This window comes from Pinus tabuliformis, chromosome 6, assembly GCF_031772625.1.
Source record: "Pinus tabuliformis cultivar Carrire ecotype Pingquan chromosome 6, CPIR1, whole genome shotgun sequence".
Taxonomy (NCBI): Eukaryota; Viridiplantae; Streptophyta; class Pinopsida; order Pinales; family Pinaceae; genus Pinus; species Pinus tabuliformis.
The window spans coordinates 1832732932-1832755613 of NC_142292.1; the positions used below are offsets into that span (position 1 = coordinate 1832732932).

The following is a 22682-nucleotide window of genomic DNA, read 5'->3' on the forward strand; positions in this document are numbered from 1 at the left end:
TCTCCTAGGATGGGTTTGTCTGTATCTGCAAATCGAAGCAAAGAAATGATAGGGTCCATGATCCGAATAATTAGATCTACCCTCTCCCACCAAACATCATCTAGCATTGTGTCCTTCACTCTTTTAGAGGCTACTTGATCTGTCTTTCTCCAAAAAGACCAAAACTCAGAAATAACCATGGCCCTAAGAGCGGTCTTGACCTCCCTCAACCTCTTCAACATCATGAATGAAGAGGCAAACCGTGTATCAACACTCTTCAACAATGATAGATTGGTGTACTCCTTGTAGATAGTGAGGGCATTTGTATGATTTTGCACAAAGTTACGGATATGTCTTGCATCCTCAATAATGCTTCCAATCCAAAGCACATCAGAAACAATGGATTTCAGTGCTAAGTTCAATGAATGGACAATGCAAGGTGTTCAAATCACTTGTGGATATTTAGCTTCCACAATCATGCCAGCAGCCTTGCAAACAGGTGCATTATCTGTAATGATTTGCACACAAGAATCAACACTTACATCTTCAATAACTTCAATAAATAACTCACCAATAAATTGTGCATCCTTGTATTCGCCAAGTGTATCCACTGCTTTCATGAAAACTGGACCACTCAAGGAAGACACCATGAAGTTGATGATTGGGTGTCGTGTTGGATCTGTCCATCCATCAAAAACAATGCTAACCCCAGATGTTGGCCATGATGCTATAATAGGCTCAAGCATTTTTTGCACCTCATTTTTTGCCTTCGTCAACAATGTGGTTCTCAGCTTCTCTGACCCAGGGGGCACATACCCTGCTGGAGCCCCTTGAGTTAGAGCTCGACACATCTCAATAAATAGAGGTGAGCGTGCAACATTAAATGATATGAAGTTTTGATAGAAGAAGAAGGCAATGGTGAGATCAAGCTCTTCCCGTCTCTCTTTTTGGTAAATTTTGTCCATTGGACCAAGTGCTCTTCTTTTTGCTATTTGTCCCCCAGTAGAAGTAGAACTCTCAAATGGAAATTTGGTGGTGGCTTTCCTCAAAAATGGAAGGGGGTCTTCATTCTTGGGTTTTCTTGATTTTGAAGCTATTATCACTTAGGTTGTTCCCCATAGTTGTAAGAAAGGGAATACGGCCGAGGTAACCACAAACCAATCTTTTAGATACAAATTCTAGCCAATCTGCATCTAGAGAGGGCTCTCTCTTTATGATTTAGCTTTGTTTTGAAATGTGTTAGGCTATTTATGAAGTTCAAGCGTTTTGTTTTGGGTTTGGATGGTGGAATTCAATAGAACAGTGAGGCAAACTGAATAGTTCAGTCCATTGGGCATGATGGAGTCAAAGAAGGATGGCTTTCTGGATTCAGTTTCTTAACAGAGGATGGTATCACAGAGCAAGGTAGTCAAACATGGAACAAATACAAGCTGGAGTCAGATGGAATGGGCTTCAATGGATGAAGGGCAGTTAAGAATCCTTCAACATATTGAAAGGGAGAAGATGGATGATTACTGGTAAGGAGCAGTTAAGAATTCCTTAGCAAATAGTCAATATGCAAGAACCAGGAAGCAGGAGCAATTAAGAATTCACTGCTTATATTAATTCTGAAGAAAACACAGAGAATAATAAAGATTGAAGATAGAGTGCAGTTTAAGCAAATTCTGAATTAATCCTTTTCTTTACCATTCAGATTATGAAACACAGATGATATAGTAAACAAGAAAACTGTAAAACATGAGATATAGGGGACTTATTGATCCGGAGTTTAATTCAAGAATTCTGTGACAAGTCTTCTGCATCAATTCCTCATCTAGTAGGCCAGACAACAAATGGTTCCAACAACTTTTTACTCCAAAAAATTTCAGTATTACAGTAAAAAACTATGAATACCCACCAACCCCAAATACTTCGTTTGGGGGGGTATTTATACAAAATATCAAAATATCTGATGGAGATAATATCTAGTGATGAATAATTCCCTTTTTTACAAAAGATATAGACAAATAGTCTCGAAAACAGGGAAAAGATGAATCGATGCTGTACTGGCTGCTCCGTCTTCGTCGGATGTGTTGGAGGAAGGCTCTGCGAGTCGGTTTTCAGCTGTCTTCGACTGATACTCTGCGCTAGCTGCTCCATTAGTGCTGGGCATTCTTTGACTTTGATCAGATTTACTTTGACACGTTTGAGCCTCATTTATCTCTGTTTATCTATCACAGAAAAATAGCCCAAAATGTACGTCTTACCCAAGAGAAATTTACAAAATCCCCAACATGTCTTCCCACCATTGTTGCTCTGGAAATTTATTCCTCTGAAGTTTCCTCAGTGTTTCATCAGTTTCTGTATGTCTGAAAAAATTAGGCTAGAGCTGAAACAAATGTTTTAACTTTTACCTCATGCTCAATATAAAATAAGTTTTCTAAGTTATTATAGAGAGTTTGGCCTGTGGGGAGTGCTTTTACTCCTGAAGCACTTGTTGATGAATTAACTTGATTAACAGCATATGTGTTCAACTTATGTACATAATCTGCGTGTTTCATAAGTTGGTCGTTATTTCCTAAAAGACTAGGTAGCCCTTTATTCTGCAAAACTGTAAACCTTTCCAATAAAGAATTAATTTCTACTTGCATATCCTGGCATCTTTTTTCCAAATTCTGCATTAAGGTTCTCTTGGTTAGAACTCTTTTGATTTCCAAAATGGTGCCTGTCCTGTCTGGGATGCTGAGTTGTTCTAGCTGTTCCCTATTTCTGTTATTCAAAAAATGTATGAGCCGATTGGCTTGACCAGGCATTTGTCCTAGTAAAGCCCTTGATTCTTGAATTTCTCCATGTGCTACATTCACTAAGTCAATCTGTTCATAAATTGCTTGGATAGATGGCCAAACATTACTTAGGGATTGATTGATGTTGGTCCAGAGAATTCCTTTGATTTCTGCCAAAGGTTTATCCATAGTGAGATCCTTCTCTAATGTTCTCACTTTATTCTCTAATGCTTTAACCTCCCTTATTTTCTCTGCCATACTTATTTTGGATTTATCATAACTCTTTTCTACTTTTGCCAATTGCTCCTTCACTCGTTTCAATTCTGACACTTGGAGTCTCAATTCTTCCATGGCCTTTATTAATTCTTCTGTGCTCATATTAGTGCTGCTCCTGCTCATGATGTACCTTTGATTACCTCTGTTGCGACTGCTGGGACATTTGGGGCCAATGCTGATCCAATTGTTGAGGGGAATGCAGTTGTGACTGTAGGGATTACCTCAGGTGGCTGGGAGGTCGACTCTCCCTGCTTCTCTTTTAATGCTTTTTCGAGTGCCTGCTCTGTATCAGTTAATCTTTCATTAAGTTTCATGAGCAGGTCCATCATATCTTCTTCTGATTTCTGCTCTATAATTTCTGCAGTCTGAGGGTGCCTTGAAGGAGGTAGCTTCAGCTGTTTCCTCAGGGCAACAATGTCCTCTTCTTTCTTCTTGATTAGTGCCTTTATGCCTTTAGCATCTTTGGGGTCATGTCCCAGTTCCATGATGATCTCTTCTAAGGATTTGATTCTGTTATCTTTGGCCAGAGAAGAAGCTTTCTCCCAATGCAACTGAGCTGTTGTGTTGTCTAAGGAACTTTGTAACTGGTGGGCCAACATTGCTTTGTCAGTTAATGTGGAATAAACCATTTCCCCAGTCTGCTTGTGAAGTTCAATTTGGTCCAATGGATGAATGTCTTTGGCTAGGACCTCCAAGTTTGTTCTGATGTAATCTGCTGCAGACTGGGGTTGCTGTACCTTTGGCTTAAAATAACTCATTAACATTTTGCCTTCTTTAATTTCATAGGCAGACATTAACCTTTTCTGGTTTGAAGGGGCCATCTTCAAGTATTGATTGTACATCTGGATTCTGAATCCTCACAGGATCATTTTTAGCTTTAATTTCTATGAAAGTCAGTTTAATGTCTGAGGACTGTTTGCTTTGTGGCCTGGTGGACAATACCTCTACACTGTGCTGCCTTTCTAGCTTGTGCCTATGTGAGCTAGTTGATGTATCTACCACTGGGGAAGTCTGCTGGCTAACGACCCTCTCACCTCTTAGACTGTCTGTTGTTTCTTCAATGATTTCCTCTTCTGACAAGAGGATTCAGTCTTTGTCTCTTTGCTCCTGGTTGTTCAGCAGGTCCACTGATAGGTGTGGCCTCTTCTCTGTCTCTCTTCTTGCTTCTTTCCTCATTTAGAGGAGTTTGCAGTGCTGGAATTTCTGGTGCTTTAGATTGGGCTGGAGGAATTTGTACTTGTTCCTGTTCTTTGGATCCCCTGGCTGATTAGTCATTATTGGCTGCTCTATAATTTCTACCTCTTTGCCCTTTGAAGTCCCTGTGACTGATGTGCTGGTTTTCTGTGCAGGCTGCTGAGAAGTTCCAGCAGAGGATGTCCCAACTCCTGATTGTTGAGGCCACTTGAAAGATACCTATCCAAAAGAGTCCAGGTCAAGGGTTTTTTCAAGATCTTTCATAGCTTTTTCCATTTTTTCCTGTTCACTAATTTCCTCTATTAATGTCCCTTTTATCCATTCTTCCTGATTTGCATACTGTTCAATTTCTGGGATCCTATGATGTACATACACTGATAGCCTGTTTCTTACCCTTCTGTCACTTATGAAACTACATGGGTCATATGGCACCCACTGAAAACTTTTCTTGAATCTAAGGTGGTCTTCTAAGATCGTTTTAGCATCTTTGCACGCATCCCTAGAATTGATGACATAAGGGCCTACCTGGTTTTTGATTCTCAGCTGAGCCTTCTTCTTTACATTACAAAAGTGTGTTAAGTCTGCATAGATGATCTGCCTGAAATATTCTAATGCAAATAACCTCATGGGCACATATCTAGGCAACTTAAAAGGGCAAAATTCACCTCCATACATTTTGATTTCTGTGTGATTCTGGTAGAGGTACCAGTCACCTATCCTGTACTGTTTGGAAAGCTGCAAAATCTTCTTCATGTCAGTAATCCTAGGAGGAGGAGCTCCTATCAATAGAGTGGAGGCTGGGTGTACAAATAAGTCAATGAATTCACTATAGGTATAAGGGGAGTCACAATTATGGAAGATTGAGCTCCAAAAGATCACAGACCTCCGATTTCTTTTTGAGTCTAATTTCCTGATGGGAAATGGAAAGCTGTCTGGCTGATAATATAACAACAGATGGTATATATAAGAAGTGTATTTGAAAACTCTTTTTCTATCCAAATTCAGGAATTGGTCATGGATTTTGTTGGCAATAAAAGTGGCATAGTCATGCTTGACAACAGGGGGCTGTCTTGGAGTAAAGATAAATAAAAAAACCATGGTGATATCATCCACATATTCACTGGACTTAAATCCCAAGATCAAGGATATCATGTCAAGAATGAGTTTTCCAGTCTCAGTGAACCAGGTATGTAAATAGGGAGGTGGGTCTTGGGGTTGGCAATTTGGTTTCATGAACATCTGAGCAATACGGGTTATCTCTGAGTTAGGCAATTGAGAAGTTTTTTCAAGAAAAAATCCCATGGAAAGACGAGCAAGGGGCTCAGTGGAATGGAAATGTATCATCTCATTGATGGATTTAGTAGTTATGGAAAAAAGGACAGTTTGGGAAGGTGACATAACTGCTCTGTGGACAGGGTCATAGCTGGCACAGCATTGGTGAATGATGTCTGGGAAAACATGGATTGAGGGAAGAAAGTACATGGGAAGGTTTGATTCCCATAGTCCAAAAATGTCAGAGTTGCTTAGATGACTATCTCTAATTTGGCAGAAGGTCTGAAGATGATTCCTGTCACCAGATAAGTCTTTTATTTGGAAATCTCTGTCGGCCAAGGGTAGATAATTCAAGTCTTTATGAGGTGCGTTCATGGGTGCGACATTTAGGGCTATGGGGGCTTCCATGTTTGGTTCTTGTGTATTCAAACTGGAATTTGGGCTTTTTGTGGAGAATTGGACTAAACAACAGGTTTAGGAGTCTTTTATGGACTAAACAGATTGATTTCAACTCAAAGTTGGCTTTCTCAGGTAGAATTTTCAGTGGAAAAGTGAAATTGCAGGTTTGTAGGGCAAAAATGGATAAATACTTGGATTGCGGAGGTAAAACTACGAATTTGCAGGTCGAATGGCGGACTGTCGAGCACAACGCTGGAGTTTCTTGGCCAGGTGACGGGCTAACTGCTCGAACAGTTGACTGGACGTATTTTGCATGGAGCACAGTTTGCAGAAAATCGGGGTGAAAATGACATTTTATCGTTTATTTAACGAAAATTGATTTGGCGGGTATTTTTGGCATTTATTGAGCGGATGACGTCAGCATGATGGGACATCTTGTCGCATAGCGGAGGGTGGTAAGCGGTTTTACCCCGGACCGCTTATGGGCTAAAGTGGTTTCAGACGGGAGGGCCGCGAGCAACGCAGGAATGTGACACGCGTCCTGGTACGGGCGGCGATACCGCCAATTCCCCGGATGTTAATTTTCGGCGGATGGAGGGCTAGCAATATAGATTTCGGCTGTCCGATGGGAGAGCGCCGATCGGATGGTGGGCGCTCATTGGAGGTGGCGGAGGCTTTAAGTGGTGGGACTGCTATAATTAACCACGGCTTTAACGGTTTCGGGAGCAATTTTATTGGTGGTGGGTCGCTCAAATTAGGTTATTAATTAACCAAAGGTTAAGTAATCCCGAGGTTATGCGCGCGGAGGTTATTAATAATCTCCTGATGAGCTATTAATCCTTTTTAAAACAGCAAATATGGTTATATAACTGGGAGGACGGGAAATATAAATAATTGGGATTTTTATTATAAATATAATACGGGAACGGGCAATGGGGCGGGATTTAAATAATAAAATTAAAGTTAATATGAAAAAGTGAATCGGAAAGCGCCAAGTCATAATGTTTAAAAACTTAGGCAAAAAAGGAAACTACAGGGATTTATACAAGAAATGAGGCGATTTCCCTAAGTAAAATGGGGATTTACTTAGGCATCTGATAAAAAAGGAATGAGTGACCTTAAGGATATTTAAGCAGATCTTAATATCTCTGGGGGAATTAGTAAATGATTTCAGGGAAAAACATGAGGGGAGTTAGTCATGCTTTAGTTGAGCTGCATCCAAACATTTGCCATGGTACTTGTGATAAATAGTAAGTTGAACAACTTGAGAGACAAAACCTATGACAAGTATGCTTCTGCTACACCAGAAAAACTGCCTACCCAGCCTATCATTTTTTCTTCTTTCTCTTTGGGTGCACTTGGACTGGCAAACCCTCATCAATTCTCTTTTCTTTACATGATAAGCCTATCTAAGTCTGCCCTTATTTCTTCCAAGGGCTCAGATTAAACATTTGAGCTTTTTTGCTTTTCTACCTATCTATTTATCTGCCAAGTTTGAACAGTTTGGCCATTCATCAATTGTGGAAAAAAGTTCAACAAGTTGTACATAATGCTTTATTTACAGAAAAATGAAATAGTAGTGGCGTTTGGACTTGCACACTTTCTTGGTCCCTTCTATTTGGGGTTCATTTCTTTTCATTTTTTCTTTTGACCATTTATCTTTTTACCCTTTGATTTTTCTTTTAGGGTACACCCTCTTTACATTTTTTAAATTTTTTGATTTTTTCAAAATATGGAAAACCTTTGCAACAAGAAAATGTATGTACATATTACAGAGCTAATCAAGTCAATCATGAAATATGACACCTATTGGTATAGGAGCATAACAGAAGCCACATGTTCCATACCAACATTGGACTCCTTTTCCAATTCTTTTCTCTTTTGTAAAGAAACAGCTTTACAAGCTCCAATCCCACAACCCGGTAAAGCCAACAAATGTGCTTTCACACGGTAATATGTGCTTTTGAAAGAAATGTGACAAAAGCTGCATTTCCATTGCACATTGCCTCCTCCCTTTCCCTTGGAGTTTGTCCCATCCTCTCTTGTGACATATTTCCACAATGGATATTTATCATTGTCTTTAGGTCCTCCTCTTCCCTCAACATTACTTGCAGCAGACTCTGATGATATTGGGGGAGGAGGGGCATCTCCACCCATGACATTCTTGCCCTTCCTTTGCCCCCTAACTGCTGCCTTTGATTGAGCCATGAATACTGTAAAAGAAATGAACAAAACATGCACAAATTTGTAAACAAAAAATCATATACAAACTGTTGTAAGAAATGCAAAAAAATGGAGCTGAAATGCACTTACCTGGTGCTTGAATCTCCTTGCCGAATGCTCTACTCCCTTAACTCCTTGCTGCAAACCCTTCTCCACTTGCCAACAGCTCACAAAACGCTTGCCAAATGAAAATATGCGTGGCTGTAATGACCAAATGCGGCCTTTTCATACCCGCGCAGGTCACTTTTCCGCCTAACGAGTCCTGGAAAACAGGACACGATTTCCAAAATCGTGACACGCTGCTAAAAATCGTGACACGCTGGGGGATTCGACGTGTCAAAATAGGACACGACGTGTCATGTTTTTTGGACACGAATTTCGAGAGAATCGTGTCGGACACGACGGATTCGGATTCGTGGGCCCTATAGAACGAATCCGGTTACTTAAGCTGTCAGATACTAGAGTGGTGTAGAGACAGATGGGAGATAGTTGCAGAGCCAGTTGCAGGAACAATATATCAAGTTCTCAGTTGCAAAATTGCAGCAACAACAGTAACACGAGATTAGTTGCAGCGCAAGTAGAGTTGGCAGCAGTGCAGTGTCAGCAACAACGCAGATGCAAAATAGTTTAGCTATAGGGTTAGTATATGAATCAACGTATGTGCAATGGTTGATAGGCAATGAGAGCTAGTTGTATCACAGTTGTTAGACATCAGTTGCCATAGGTGGTCCAGACTACAAACTACAAATTATTCATCGGGATGGGGAGTATGGTAGTATGGAGAAAACAAGAGAAAACACCTTCCTCGCTAAGAGGGAGTGTTAGTATTTTCCTAAGTCTAACTTAGGAAAATTGATTAATTGACAGTAATTAATTGTGAAAGATCGAGAAAGTTCCAGAGACTCACACAGATCAAGTCTAAGATGATCTTAGCCGTGGATAACGATTTAGTCATGGCGATTGGTGATCCAACGAGAGAATATAAGAGTAGATCGATGGGTTGAGGAGAAGACACATCAAAGAGACAGGGAGAGTGAGTTCCTTGGCAGATCGAGCTATCCAGTTGCAAAGATTCAGTAAGAAGAGAGTTCAAGCCAGAGCATCAGTGATTGAGGGAGCAACAACAGAGAATTCCGAAGTAAGTGAGATTATTTGCAGAAGGGAGAAAATTTCTCAAAAATATTTTGGTCAGATTATTTTGTTGGATGATTGCCAGTAAGGCATCCAGATTATTGTATTCATATTTTACTGTTGCATAATAAAATAAACCCTCATTTGCTGCACCAGTTTCCCCTTCGAGGTTATTTCGGGGACGATAGTCCAAAAATATTGGTGTCATTTCTACTGTGTGTGTGCTTCTATTTTCTCAATTCTAGCATTTTTATTAAGCTTCCACAAAATTTATTTGTGAAGAATTGCAATGTGTGATTTATTTGATATTTATCAGAAAATCAATAAACTACAATTCACTTAGAAGAATAAATTCTGATTGTTGCAATTTAAGGAAATTTCACAGAGGGAGGTTTTGTTAGAGTTATGGGGAGAGGATTGTCAGGGAGGAGGATGAGATGGTTAGGGTCAACTAGAGGAGGCCCGTTGGGGAGGAAAGGGCCGACAGGAAGACATAGAAGATAGGGGGGAGTCGCGGATGATAGGGCCATTAAAGGTGTCACACTAGAGGCCAGGAAGGATGTTAGGGTAGGGAAATCAAGTTTATGTTCACATCTAAGAAGTGGCGGAGATAATATAATGTAAGATAAGACAAGATAATTTTATTAATTGCTGAAAAATGACCAGAAAAGTAGGTCAATGAGACTAGGAGGTACTGATTAATACTAAAAGGAGAGGAGAATGTTGGGGGCTAATACGGAGATGGTTGAGGAGGGAAGGGCAGAATCAGAGAGAGAGAGAGTAAAAGATAATTTTGTGCCTTTCTATTGCATGGATGATCTCTGTTTTGCATATATATTCCTTAAATCTAGAATTCTGTTTATTCTTTGAGATCTCCTTAGATTTGGAATTCTGTTTATTATTTGAGATTTGTTCATGAAATTGGTCATGCATGTTAATGGGAGAAGGAAATCAAACATGATGTTTAAAATCTCAACAGATTGGATTTGATGTCTGAGAGTTACTTGTTCATATGCATTTTGGGTGAAATGCTGGGCATGAAAGTGATGTGGCTGCTTGTATATCTGTGTTGCCGTAATTTAATTCTTTGTTGTTATAAAATCTGTTAATGGGCTGGCTTTTAATGATAGGCATGTGGGTATTTATCCATTTCAAACAATGTTGATTGGATTTATGTTGTTTATTTATGTTAAGCAATGCATATTCTGCTTCTACTTGCCTATGATTTATGTATCAAGCTGTTAGAACATATAAGACAAATAGCTTGCAGTTGGTAAATCCAACTGGCAAGTGAGAAAACAATTTGATTAGTGTCCCGATGGTCAAGGGAATTGGGTCTGGGAAATACACATGATGACAAGATGTTTGGTCCTAAGTTATTGGAAACGTCTGGAGAAATTGGCTGAAACGCCGTTCCCCGTTTCTCAAATGGAAATGAGAATGATTTGTGTATGATCTATTGTGAAACGCCGTTCTTCGTTTCTCAAATGGAAACGAGAACGATTTGTGTATGATCTATTGTGAAACGCCGTCAAAACGTATTTGAACCGTATCAGAATTTTGGAAATTCCGAATCCGGGTTTGGAAATGTTTTTGGAGGTTTTAATTTTTTTTGGATTCGTTTATGATCCGTTTCCGGAGGTAAATGCCAATGTTATGGTGGAGACATTGTTGGAGAGGGTATGTCAAAGGTGTGGAAGTATTTTAAAGAATTCCTAGAAGATAAAAATCACTGCATCTATGTGATCATTGACAACAATGCTGAATGGAACTATCAACTCAACAACCCAGACTTACCAAATCTAATATCAGAGTTGTGTTGGGTAACAACCATTAGTTTATCACATCACAAAAGGTCCATATCGTTCATCCCCCAAGCATAGGAAACCAACTAACATAGAAAATGGATCGATCATCTATTATTTCATCGCCTGATGAAGGCTTAATATAATTCATCGCCTACCACTCGATTTTGAAAGGACTTGAGAGTCGAGACACTGAAAAGCAGAGTGATAGAAACACTCATGGACCTCATAACCTCATAATCGGTAATGTCTACTTTTTTTAAATGAGACAAGTGCAAGTTTGACGTTTTGAAATATTTTTATAGGGTTTCATTAAATTATACAACAATTTGAAATATTCGCTAGTAGAGTTGGGGACCAACTTCCTTTGTGTGGAACCAAAATAGGATTGTGGAACACATAATTTTGAAGACATCACAAATATCTTTTATTGATCTGCAGATATTTTTAAAATCCTTTAGGTAAGTTAAAATATATTTTATAGACCTACGGTTCACGCCCTCACGCCACTCGCTTTTGTTTCAGACCTTTCAAGTACATGGATTTGACATTCAAACAATGCGCGCCGTGTAATCGCCTTAAACATTTAACTTGCAACATTTTCATCCTGTTTCTTTATTAAAAGGCTTGTCCCATTGTTATGGAATCATTGCATGTTAGGTTATTTGTAAACGTAACTAGTAAATGATAAAAATTGCTTAGGTGTTCTAACATGTAATATTCAGTAACATGATTTTGCTTTTAATTTTTTGGTGATATTGTGATATTTTATTTTTTCAATGTTTTTTAAATGCCAATGCTGAATTATGATGACAATGTTTATGCTGAATTGATGATTATGATTTGTTTATGTTGAATTCATGATGATGATTATGTATTTCTAAACATAGCATCTAGATTCGAAAGACTAAAATATAAAGACTAAAAGATGAATGATGATACAAAATTTTTATATTGTCATATATATATATATATATATATATATATATATAGATATATATGTCGTTTCCTTGCTGTATTGTATCCAGATTCTTTGAAAATTTGCCGTATATGTTTCAAACACCATTCCTGTATCTGTTTTAGTGCAACTTAGGTTTGGTATGGGCCCCATCTATGGAGAGTTACAATCTACTAGATAGGATATCTATGCCTCCTCGAACTATATTTGCCATGTAGCAGTGTTGCAGGAACCGTCCCCCCCACAAGGATTTGGAGGCAAAACTGCGTCTTGTACGGATCCGCCATCAATCCTTCGACGGAACTGCGGGTCTGTTGTTCCGCCACCGATCCTTCGACGGAACTGTGGATCTACTGTTCCGCTTTTTTTTGGTGATTCCTGGAAAGTTGGATCCGTGGGGGCCCGATTTGCGGATCTGGAAAGGATCAGGTGTGGATCTGTGGAGGTTCAGGCGTATATCCATCGCGGATCGCGAACAAATCCGAGAGAAGGTGGATGGTTCACACAGTTTCGTGGGGCTTTTTTTGTTTTTTTGGAAATTTCAAACTGTTATGTGAGGAACTACACTTTCCGAATACTCCCAAGGTGCCTCTTGATGCTCCCTAGACGCTTCCTAGATGCTCCCTAATGGTAATGTTAAATTCTTACTCAGGATGTTTGAGAGTCGTTACAACTTCATTAGAGTTCATATTGGAGAAAATAGAATTTCAGATCCCATTCAAAATTCAGCGGACTTAAAAGTTTTCAGGATCAATGGGATTGTGGCGTTTCTTTGGATTATATCATGTATGAAGGCATGTGATTGGCATTTAATCAAGAGCACCAAGCCCTATATGTACCCCAGTGTTGGTGTTGTTGATTGGTGAACTCCTTTGTCATGGCCTTAGCAATTATGTACCCTTCACTCAAGTCAAAATCACTGATTAGGCATGTTAAGCTTTCTCTACCATATTATAAAGCTTGGATTAAGCTGTTTGATCAAAATTAGGCAATGTTGACTGATATCCCTATAGAATTGAAGTAGAGGCAAAGGCTAGACAAGAGAAAAGGAATCTAGATTCTAGATGGTTGATGTTGGAATAATTAATCATTGAAGTACAATGGATGCCATATCTATCTTAATTTATGTAAAAATATGCATGTTTTCATGTCTTCTATAACTAATTTGGTATTTTGGATGTTTTTTAATATAAATGCAAAAAAAATTAATATATATATATATATAGTAGATGCTTCCGAGAAGCTTCGCTTCCTAGATTTTTGGGAAATGACGCTTCCACGTCCCCGCTTCCAAAAAACATCCCTGCTTCATCCCCGCTTCATGCAACGTTGCCATGCAGTGAATCTTATGTACATAAGCCAATAACTTGAGAGCTGTCTCTAAGAGAGTGTGTGCATTAAACTCAGACCAGAGAATATATACTAGGACACCGTATCCTTACTGTATATCGTTTGTGGAGCATAATTGTCTAAATACATTGCGCACATAGTCCATGTGGCAAAGAATGCAGCCAATTTACTGCAGGGTGATTTTAGCTTCCCCTTTGAATATTTTAATTTTTTTTTGACTTACTGGTAAAGTGGCATTATATTGAAAGGATATGTGGCAACAGGTCAACATTATTAAGAGTCTTATATTTAGTATTTAGTAACTAAACAGAAATTGAATAGTAAGAGAAGTCCATTGATGTACACTGTGTATAATTCTGTAGTTATTCCAAAATTGGTTTGGGTCAAATGTCTAGCCCCCACCAAAAAGCATAAGGTAACTGATGGTTGTGTAAGTTCTATTTCACATTGTTAGAATCTCTTTTTGAAATATTGCACTACAGCTCATGTTTACATTTCACATTGTTAGAATCTCTTTTTGAAATATTGCACTACAACTCATGTTTACATTTCTGTCATGTAGAACCTGTAAGCAAAATACATAGAATGCAGGCCCCTGGGATTCAGTTGTCGACATTGTCTAAGATGGCAACGTGTCTCAACCTGTTGATCATTGTTCTAGATTCATAGGTTTGAATCCCCTGCAATATGTCACTGTTGTTATATGATTTTATAGTATAAAATGTACCAATAGTTATTCTTTGGCTCTGAGAAGGCAGCATTTTTTCCAGGATTTGAAAATACAGATTTGTTTTTTCAAAGTGTTGGCCTATGGTCAGGAACATTTCCCTGCCATGCCTTTGTACAATTTCTGTATGGTTTCTACTTTTGAAGAATACAATTGGTTATATGTTTTATGATGCAGATAAGCAATTGTATGAGAATATTGAATGCTTTTGGCTTTCTGTTTGTTCAGTAGATAACATAAGATAAAATAAATGTATTATTGTCCAACCGATGACCACAAAAGTGGATTTTACCAGCATGTAATTGAGGATGCAGAACTATCTCATTTTGCAATTCTAAGTTTTTCAAAGAGGTTTTCCTGGCTCTATGAGGTTTTGTGATAGTGAAGAGTGAATCATTTACCTGGTTGCAGGTTTATCCTGCTTTTTTTCATTGTTGTCTCTGTTTGTGGAACTGCACTTTGAAAAGGAAAATGAATGTTATGGGGATAATTGGAAATATCAAAGCAAAGTTGAAACTTTTCTCTTTATTTCAGGTCAGCAATCATGTAGCATCTGTGGATGATCCCTTGGTTATATCTTCAGTTCTCCCACCGAGGTTGTTGTTAGATGCAAAAAGTATAAGGTGGACACTTTGTGCCACAGACAGGTGTTTCACCAATCCAGTGACATCTGCATTCTTCCATTGTGTGAAAGTTTTACCTGTTGCTCGTGGAGATGGGATTTTTCAAAAGGTAATTCCTTTCTATATGTCTGATTTTTCCTGGAACATAATATCTGATGGCTTTTGTGTGTGAAATCCCTAATGTGAAAGGGTACTATTTCTTTAGGTAAAATAAATAATGTCCTCAAGATTTTCATATGTTGGCCAAGCTATTTTTATGTTGTGCACCATGATTCTAGTATGTAATGCTTTTTTCTATATTCTTTTTTTGTATTTAGGATAAAAGTTGAGCAATTGATTGGTCTATTGCATCATGCTGTCCCAGACTAAACATCATAGTTTTGGCCACATTATAAGTTTAGCTTGGGCATTTTGCGGTTTCCTGCAGTTACCACATAAACTGCTTGTGACTTCCACATCAATGCTCTTCCAATTGCCTTATTTTAGAAATGACTGGAATATTCTAGCATGCTGCTCTGATACTATTCTTTCACATGTCTAATAATTATTCTTGATTAGGACATAACTGCACAAAGCTGTTGTTTCATATTCTCAAATTCATAAGTTTTTGGCTTTCAACTCTGGAAATAATGAACAAGTTGTATGGAATATCAAATTAAAATGACTAGACAAACAATTTTAGTTCAACCAATACAAAAATGTGTGTTAAAGAACATCTATTTACCTTGTTTTTGCCAGGACTGGTGTTTAGAAGGTCATGACTCACTTAAAGTGGTTTAGTGTTGTTTTTTGGTAATAAAGCCTAGGAAATCTGCAACACAACATAACTTGCACCATGGTGATGATATCATTCATTCGAATTTCACTATCGTATAAAAGACTGATGTAGACAAGCAATTATATTTGTTGTTATCAAACTCATGAAAAATATCTTTTTTACAAGAAAATGAATTGATAACATTCTCCTACATGACACAAAGGTCACGTCACAAGATGAAGCCCCATCTAATCAATTTTATTCTTTGATTCCATTCATTCAGCTCAAAGCATAAGAGCTTATTTGATGCAAAATGCGTCCCAAATATGAAATACCATAGAAGTTTGATACTATGTTCCTAGTAAGAACTAAACCTTGAAAGCTTCTCTAAAAAGTCATGGGAATTTTGAACCTCAAGGTTTTAATGCAAAATAGAAATTTCGCCTCTCTGGATCTTAACCCTGTGAATTTTCAGCAATAGGCCTGCTATGAAATATAAACAAAACAGTAATGTCAGCGGACAATAATTCAATTTTTAACAACCCCAAATTTCTAGGCAATTCAGGAGAAAAGATATCCAAGTGTTCTGAACTTCTGATACGTTTCAGCTCTATAGGGCAATCTTGTCATGCAGAAACCAGATCTGAAACTTTTACTTATGGCAGTAAAACAACATTTATCTTCTTCAATTACAATGTTAAGTCACTTAACATGATTACCCTTTACTCCCTTGTCCTTTTCATTTATAATATTAAATTACTTACTATAATTGCCCTTTACTTCTGTCAAATCAACAAGATATATATTGCTGGAAATTACAGACCATGAAGAACATAAATGGCTGAAAATCAAATCTCAATTTGCGCAAGTATTGGATGGCTGTAAACTTCATTAATATGTCTGAGGTGAAGTTCATGTACACACCATAGCCTTATCACAAAGCTAGTATAGTCCATTAGTTCTCCAAAACTTTAGTTACTAAAAACAAAAAAAAATCTATCTCAACCGAGGAGCCCTGACAAACACAAATCTCTCAAGCAAGTCCTCTGAGGCAAGATGTATCCTCTTCTTCTTCTTCAACAAATACAACCTAGGGTTTCATCTCAAACCCTAATCTCTAAATCTCCAAGAGATGACCTTAGACTTTAAAATGCTTTGAGATGGTCAAGAAACTCTAGCAACTTCACGAGAGAGAAAGAGAGAGAGTACAAATTGAGATATAAGAGAGAGTATTATTAGTGTGCTCCTCTTAGTCAAATCTCTATGCAAGAGTGAACAAAGATGAATGAATGAATAAGGGACTCTCCTTCTTCTATATATATGGGAGGTAAGGGAGGTCGACAACACATATGTGGACCAATCAGCCTACAATAAACACGTGGGCTAAAACAAGTGGAGGGCTACATTCCAAGGGTACACCTGTTCAGCTCCAAGTTGATGTTGCACAAAATAAGGGCTCCAAGATGATGTAGCTATAGAAGATGTGTCCACGCTTCTTTTTTTTTTTTTTGCTTAAGCAAGTATGGATTCTTCTATATCATTGAGTCAAAAAATATTGTACAGTATTTACCACCGTCCACTTGATGTCGAAGAGACAGAAAGGAAATAAAAGCAAAAGCCTCCAAGGGCTACCCCATACAGCATTACGTATAAAAAATTTAAGCCTAAGACATTACTGACAAGACCCCAGACCAACCTACGGAAAGCCCGCGTGCTATCGCGCGGCCTCCCTCCGGAAAACCCCTACCCAACAAACCGACCCATCAAAACAAGAAGATCGTCGGCCGAGAAAAAAACACATCTCAAAAGAGCCCGAAATTTACCAGCCCGGCCCCACTAAGTTGCACTTTGTCGGACCACCGTTGATTCGCAGCCCCCGAATCCAACGGATGAGAAGGATATCGCAACGGATAAAAAGGAGGAAAGTTAGTCCGCGATGGAGGGCGGTTTTCCGCCCCCACACCCTGCCACGTGTCGCAGTATGAATGGGATCGCTGCGGAAATGCGAAAACCATTCCCACTCTGAGGGCCGCGCGATCAGTCTGAAACCACCTGGAAGGTGGTTTTGCAAACTGGACCCCGTAGACTGAAACCCCCGGTTGCTGAAAGACCTGGTTCCTCTAGCAAATGCAGAACAACCTCGCCTTGGATTGGGAAAAAGCCAGGGTGAAAGTGTTCCATCGAGCCGAGACTTAAGAGAAACATCTGAGATCTGCACCACCCTTACACCTTGAGTCTGGTCTACCAGACAGGGTTCTATTTCTTCTGCAAACATTACCCAAAAAGAAGGTTCAACCACGGGAAAATCAAATCGAGCTATTCCCCATGGTATTGAGTCTAAACACCTCCCTATCATCTTCTGCCTGTTCACAGCATAGAGCTCTCAGTTTACTAGGCCTCAACTCCTGCCACTTCGTCAACCCATTTTTCCTTGTGCAGCTGACCCCCTGGTTGGCCAGAAGATCCGCCAGCTTGTTTGCCTGTCTGCGAACGTGGTGGAAACTGATAGTGCGCAGGCCCTGAAGATGGCTTTGAATTCTTTGGAAAACTCGAATTAGTTTCCAATGTTTAGAGACTTTATCCGGTGTAGTTCCATTGTGAATTTTTTGCATAGAGTTGATAATTAACTTTGAATCTGCCTCTATCATGACATTTTGACAGTTGCCCTGCTTCAACAAATCTAAGCATTGTTCCATAGCCATTAGCTCGGCCATGTTATTGGTGGCTGTACCTAGGTGGTAATGAAAGATGCTAACGATACTTCCCTCTGAATTTCTGAGTACACCTCCATACCTTGCTGTTCCCGGGTTCCCCTTTGAAGCCCCATCAATGTTGTATTTTAAATAGCCTTCCGGAGGAGGATGCCAAAATTCCTTTTCCGTATCCGACGAAATGATCCTCCTGTCAATGCCTAGGAGGGTGAGCCTCTGCAACCCCAGCTGCTTGAGAATTTTTAAATCTGCGTCTGAGGGGGGATTTTTGGGGAAGTTGCGAACAATGGTTCTCACAGTCTCCTTGAGCTGTTTCAGGATTAACTCCAGCAGGTGTTGAGGGGTTTTTTTTCTCCCTTAAAAATTCTTTTGTTCCTCTCCTTCCACACGTTCCATATGATGAAGCTTGGTATAAGAGCCCACGCTGAGTTAAGAATTTCATTATCCGAAAATTTTTTCCTCCAATTGATGAGGGTACTAATGATGCTCCTTCTGTCCCTATCAGATTGTTGAAAGATTGCAGCAAATAAATCCCATAACCAGGATGTGAAAATGCAATTGTTAAGTAAATGTTCCAAGGTTTCTTCTTGAGCTTCACATAGCAGGCATCTTGAAGGTCCCTGTACACCTCTCTTCCTTATGTTATCCCAAGTCAGATTTTTCTTGTGATAAACAACCCACATGAAGAGTTTGATTTTCATCCACCCTGGATGTTTCCAAAGGTTTTGCCAGATTTTATCTGGAACCAGGGGATCCAGCTCAAGGAGAATGTTTTTTGCTTCCTTAAGATTAAAGGTGCCCTCTTTGTTATCTGGTCTTGTCCCTTTGCCACTAAGGTATTCCTTTGTTCTATTATTTTCCTGAGCTCCTCTGCTTTAGTTTCCAGGAGATTGTTATTTCTGCAATCTATGTTTCTCCAGATTCTCCACTTTTCCGTAAGCTGAGAATGTATCCAGAAATCTTTAACCTTTATTAAACCTTGGGAATCCAACTCTTGTTTAAGATCTAGGAAATCTTCTTTTACCAGAATTGATTCTTGCTGCCATTTATCTTCCCAGAAAAGAGAAAGATCTCTGTCTCTGATTTCCCAGAAGCTATTCTCTTGTACTAGTCTTCTATTTTCCCAAGCTTTGTTCCAAATATAAGAACCTTTTATATTTCCTGACATTCTTATAAGATCACTGTTCTGCCAGGAATTAGCATATTTTTCTTTCTAGATCTTTGCCCATTGAGTATCTGGTTGTTGGACCCAGCGCCACCAAAGTTTGGCCCCTAGAGCCTTACTGAGAATCTCCTGATCATCCAATCCTAGCCCTCCATGGTTCTTGGGCTTACAAATTTTTTCCCAAGACACTAAGGGCCATTTCCTCTTAGTCTCCTCCCTACCCCAAAGGAAGTTTCTTTGAATATCTCTAAATTGCTGAAGGACCCCTTTTGGAGCTGGGAGGGCTGATAACATGAAGATGGGGATTGCTTGAAGCACTGCTTTTGTAAGAACTAGTCTGCCAGCAAGGTTTAAAGATCTGATGGTCCATTTACTGACTTTATCCTGTAACTTGTTGATCAAAGGTTCCCATATACTTTTGTGCATTGGTTTTGCCGTTAGAGGGACTCCTAAATATTTTGAAGGAAGGGAATCCCTTTGGAAGCCAAGAATTCTGGAGATGTTTTTCTGAATAGCAATATTGGTATTGAAGAAAAAGATTTTTGATTTGGAGAGATTTACTTCCATACCTGAAGCCGAGGAAAAAAGATTCAGAATTCTTTTGTAGTTTGAAGCTTCTTGGACTGTGGGGAGTCCCTGAAGCATGGTATCATCTACAAATTGTTGGTGAGTCAGAGCTTGCCCATTATCAGTAAGCTGTAGGCCTTTAATTTTTCCTGAAGATTGCGCCTGCTTAATAGCTCTCCCCAGCCCTTCCATCAAGATAATAAAAAGAAAGGGGGAGAGTGGGTCTCCCTGTCTGAGGCCTCTAGAGGGACTGAAAATCTCTGAGGGGGAGCCGTTGACCAAAATAGAAAAGCTGGAGGAGGTCACCAGTGCCATTACCCATCTAACCCAGATATGATCAAATCCAAATGCAATCAACATTTTCTTAAGGTAGACCCAGTTTACCTTGTCATAAGCCTTGGAAATATCTAATTGCATGATCATACTCGCCTTCTTGCTAGTTAAAGAATGCACCACTTCTTGTGCTTGAATGATATTATCCAGAATTTGTCTGCCTTCCACATAACCTGATGGCTCCCCAGAAACTAGGATTGGAAGCAAAGGTTTGAGTCTGTTAGCCACAACCTTGGATATAATCTTGTAGGTTACGCTACAAAGGGCTATGGGTCTGTAATTATCGGGTGTAAGAGCAATCTCCTGTTTAGGGATCAGGGCTATGAAGGAAGTATTGAGGGCTTTCAGAATGGTTTTATTTGACCTGGAATCCTCCACCACATTCAAAATGTCCTGCTTAACAGTATTCCAACAAGCTTTGAAAAAGTCCACATTAAAACTGTCTGGGCCCGGTGCTTTGCCATTCTGATGTCTTTGATTACATCTCTTAACTCCCTTCCGTTACTGGTCTATTAAGGTTGAAGTTGTCCTCCCTGGATACCAGTTTCGGTATGTTTCTAGTAATCTCCCTGATGGCTTGCTCTCTGTCTGAAATGTTTTCCTATGTTATACCTTGGAAGTGGTGGATTAACACAGCTTCTATAGCTTTATGGGATATCTGAAGTTCCCCTACTTCATTCTTGATTGAAGAGATATTATTGTGAACTCTATTGGCCATGGTGGTTCTATGAAAGAACTTAGTATTGCGCTCTCCTTCTTTTAACCATTGAACTCTGGATTTTTGTCTCCAAAATATTTCCTCTTGTTTACATAGATCCTCCCATTTTTGATAATGTTTATCCGCTTGTTCACTGATATTTTTATCAAAGCCTTCCTTGATTAGAGCTTGGTTGAGAAGCTACATTTTGTTTTCAACTACTCTTTTTTCTTCAAAAATATTCCCAAAATCCTTCCTATTCCATTCCTTAAGCCGGCATTTTATGTGCTTTAGTCTCTTGTGAAGAAGATACATTCTGGTTCCCTGAATCTGCAAGTCCTCTGACCACCATTTCTCAATGTTGCTTGTGAAGTCTGGGTGTGACAGCCAAATATTTTCAAATCTGAAGGGTTTATTTCTAGGAGTCCCTATACCCTTGATTTCCAATTGGATTGGCCAATGATCTGAGCCTCCAAAGGGAAGAACTCGTGCTGTTACCTCTTTCCCATCTAGCATAAGATTCTCAGAGATGAAGAATCTGTCTAGCTTTGAGGCGACTAGGGCATCTCCTCCTCTCCTGTTATTCCAAGTAAATAGGCCAGTATTCCAATTAGTATCAACAAGCTTTATGTTGTCAGAAAAAGTTTGGAAAGCCATGGAGTCTTTACTTAGAGATCTTGTTCCTCCTTTCTTCTCTGAAAGGGATTTAATCATGTTAAAATCCCCTCCCATGATCCAGGGTATATCTGCATGTCTGCTCCTGAGATCCACCAGGGTATCCAGAAACTTAAGTTTGTCATCTATTCTCTGAGGACCATAAACATTTGTGACCAGAAAGGTATCCCTTTCTCCTACTGGTTGAATGACAATCGACAAGTAATTTCTGGATGCCTCAGCATCTAGAATGCCAATTTTGTGGGGATTCCATAGAGTGAGTAAACCCCCTGCTGTATTCTCTGCTTTTACTTCAAGAAACTCATAGCTGCTGAGCCATTTACTGTGGATTTGTCTTACCTTTTGAATAGAACATTTCGTCTCTTGGATAAACATTATATTCGGCGTTTCTTGTTTCATTCTGTTGCTAAGCATTCTCTGCTTTCTCTTACTCCCTAGACCTCTAATATTCCAAGATGTCAACTTCATTATAAAAGATTTGTAAAGGAGTAGCTGGCTAGATCTTTCATCTTACCTGAATCAATCATCAGCTTTCCACACTCCATCAAGAGTTCATTCTGCTTTTTCTTGCCTGGGTTTCTATTAACTGGTCCCAGTGTAGTTTTCATTGTTTTCACTCCTCTGTTGTCCTGCTTGTCTATGTTGTTACATCGCTCTGGCTTCCCAGTTTGTGATCTCCATAGAAACAATTGTTGTATTCTGCTGAGTTCCTCTTGAGGTAGCGAATCCACTCCCCTCGTGGTACCCTGCCTCAAGAAGCCTTCTAGGTCTAGGTTTTCTTTGTCAAGAATTTCTAGTAGTTCATGGTCCTCTGGGTCCGTATCATTCTGGGTCATTTCTTGATCTATTTCCTGTTCAACATCGCTCATAGTGGCTTCTTTCTAGTACTCATCATTTTTTGTTTGTTATAGGTTTTTCCCTTCTTCCTTTTTTGTAGAACTCCCTTCCATTGCTTGATCTTCTTTAGTAATCTCTTCCTCTTCCTGAAGCACCTGAAAATTGTTCTGCCTAAACTATTGTCCTTCGTGCTGCTGATTTTTCAGTCCTCTTTTACTTCCTTTACTTCGGTTAACCACTT

At 39.2% G+C, this 22682-nt stretch overlaps 1 protein-coding gene across 1 annotated transcript in view; it reads left to right on the forward strand.

Annotated features, from left to right (window-relative positions):
- LOC149266318 (Phospholipid/glycerol acyltransferase family protein) overlaps positions 1–22682 on the forward strand; it is an 80641-nt gene that overhangs the window by 19420 nt on the left and 38539 nt on the right. Inside the window, exon 4 of the mRNA XM_089430292.1 lies at positions 14611–14808. Within this exon, the coding sequence (XP_089286418.1) occupies positions 14611–14808 (198 nt within the window). The remainder of the gene's footprint in view (positions 1–14610; positions 14809–22682) is intronic.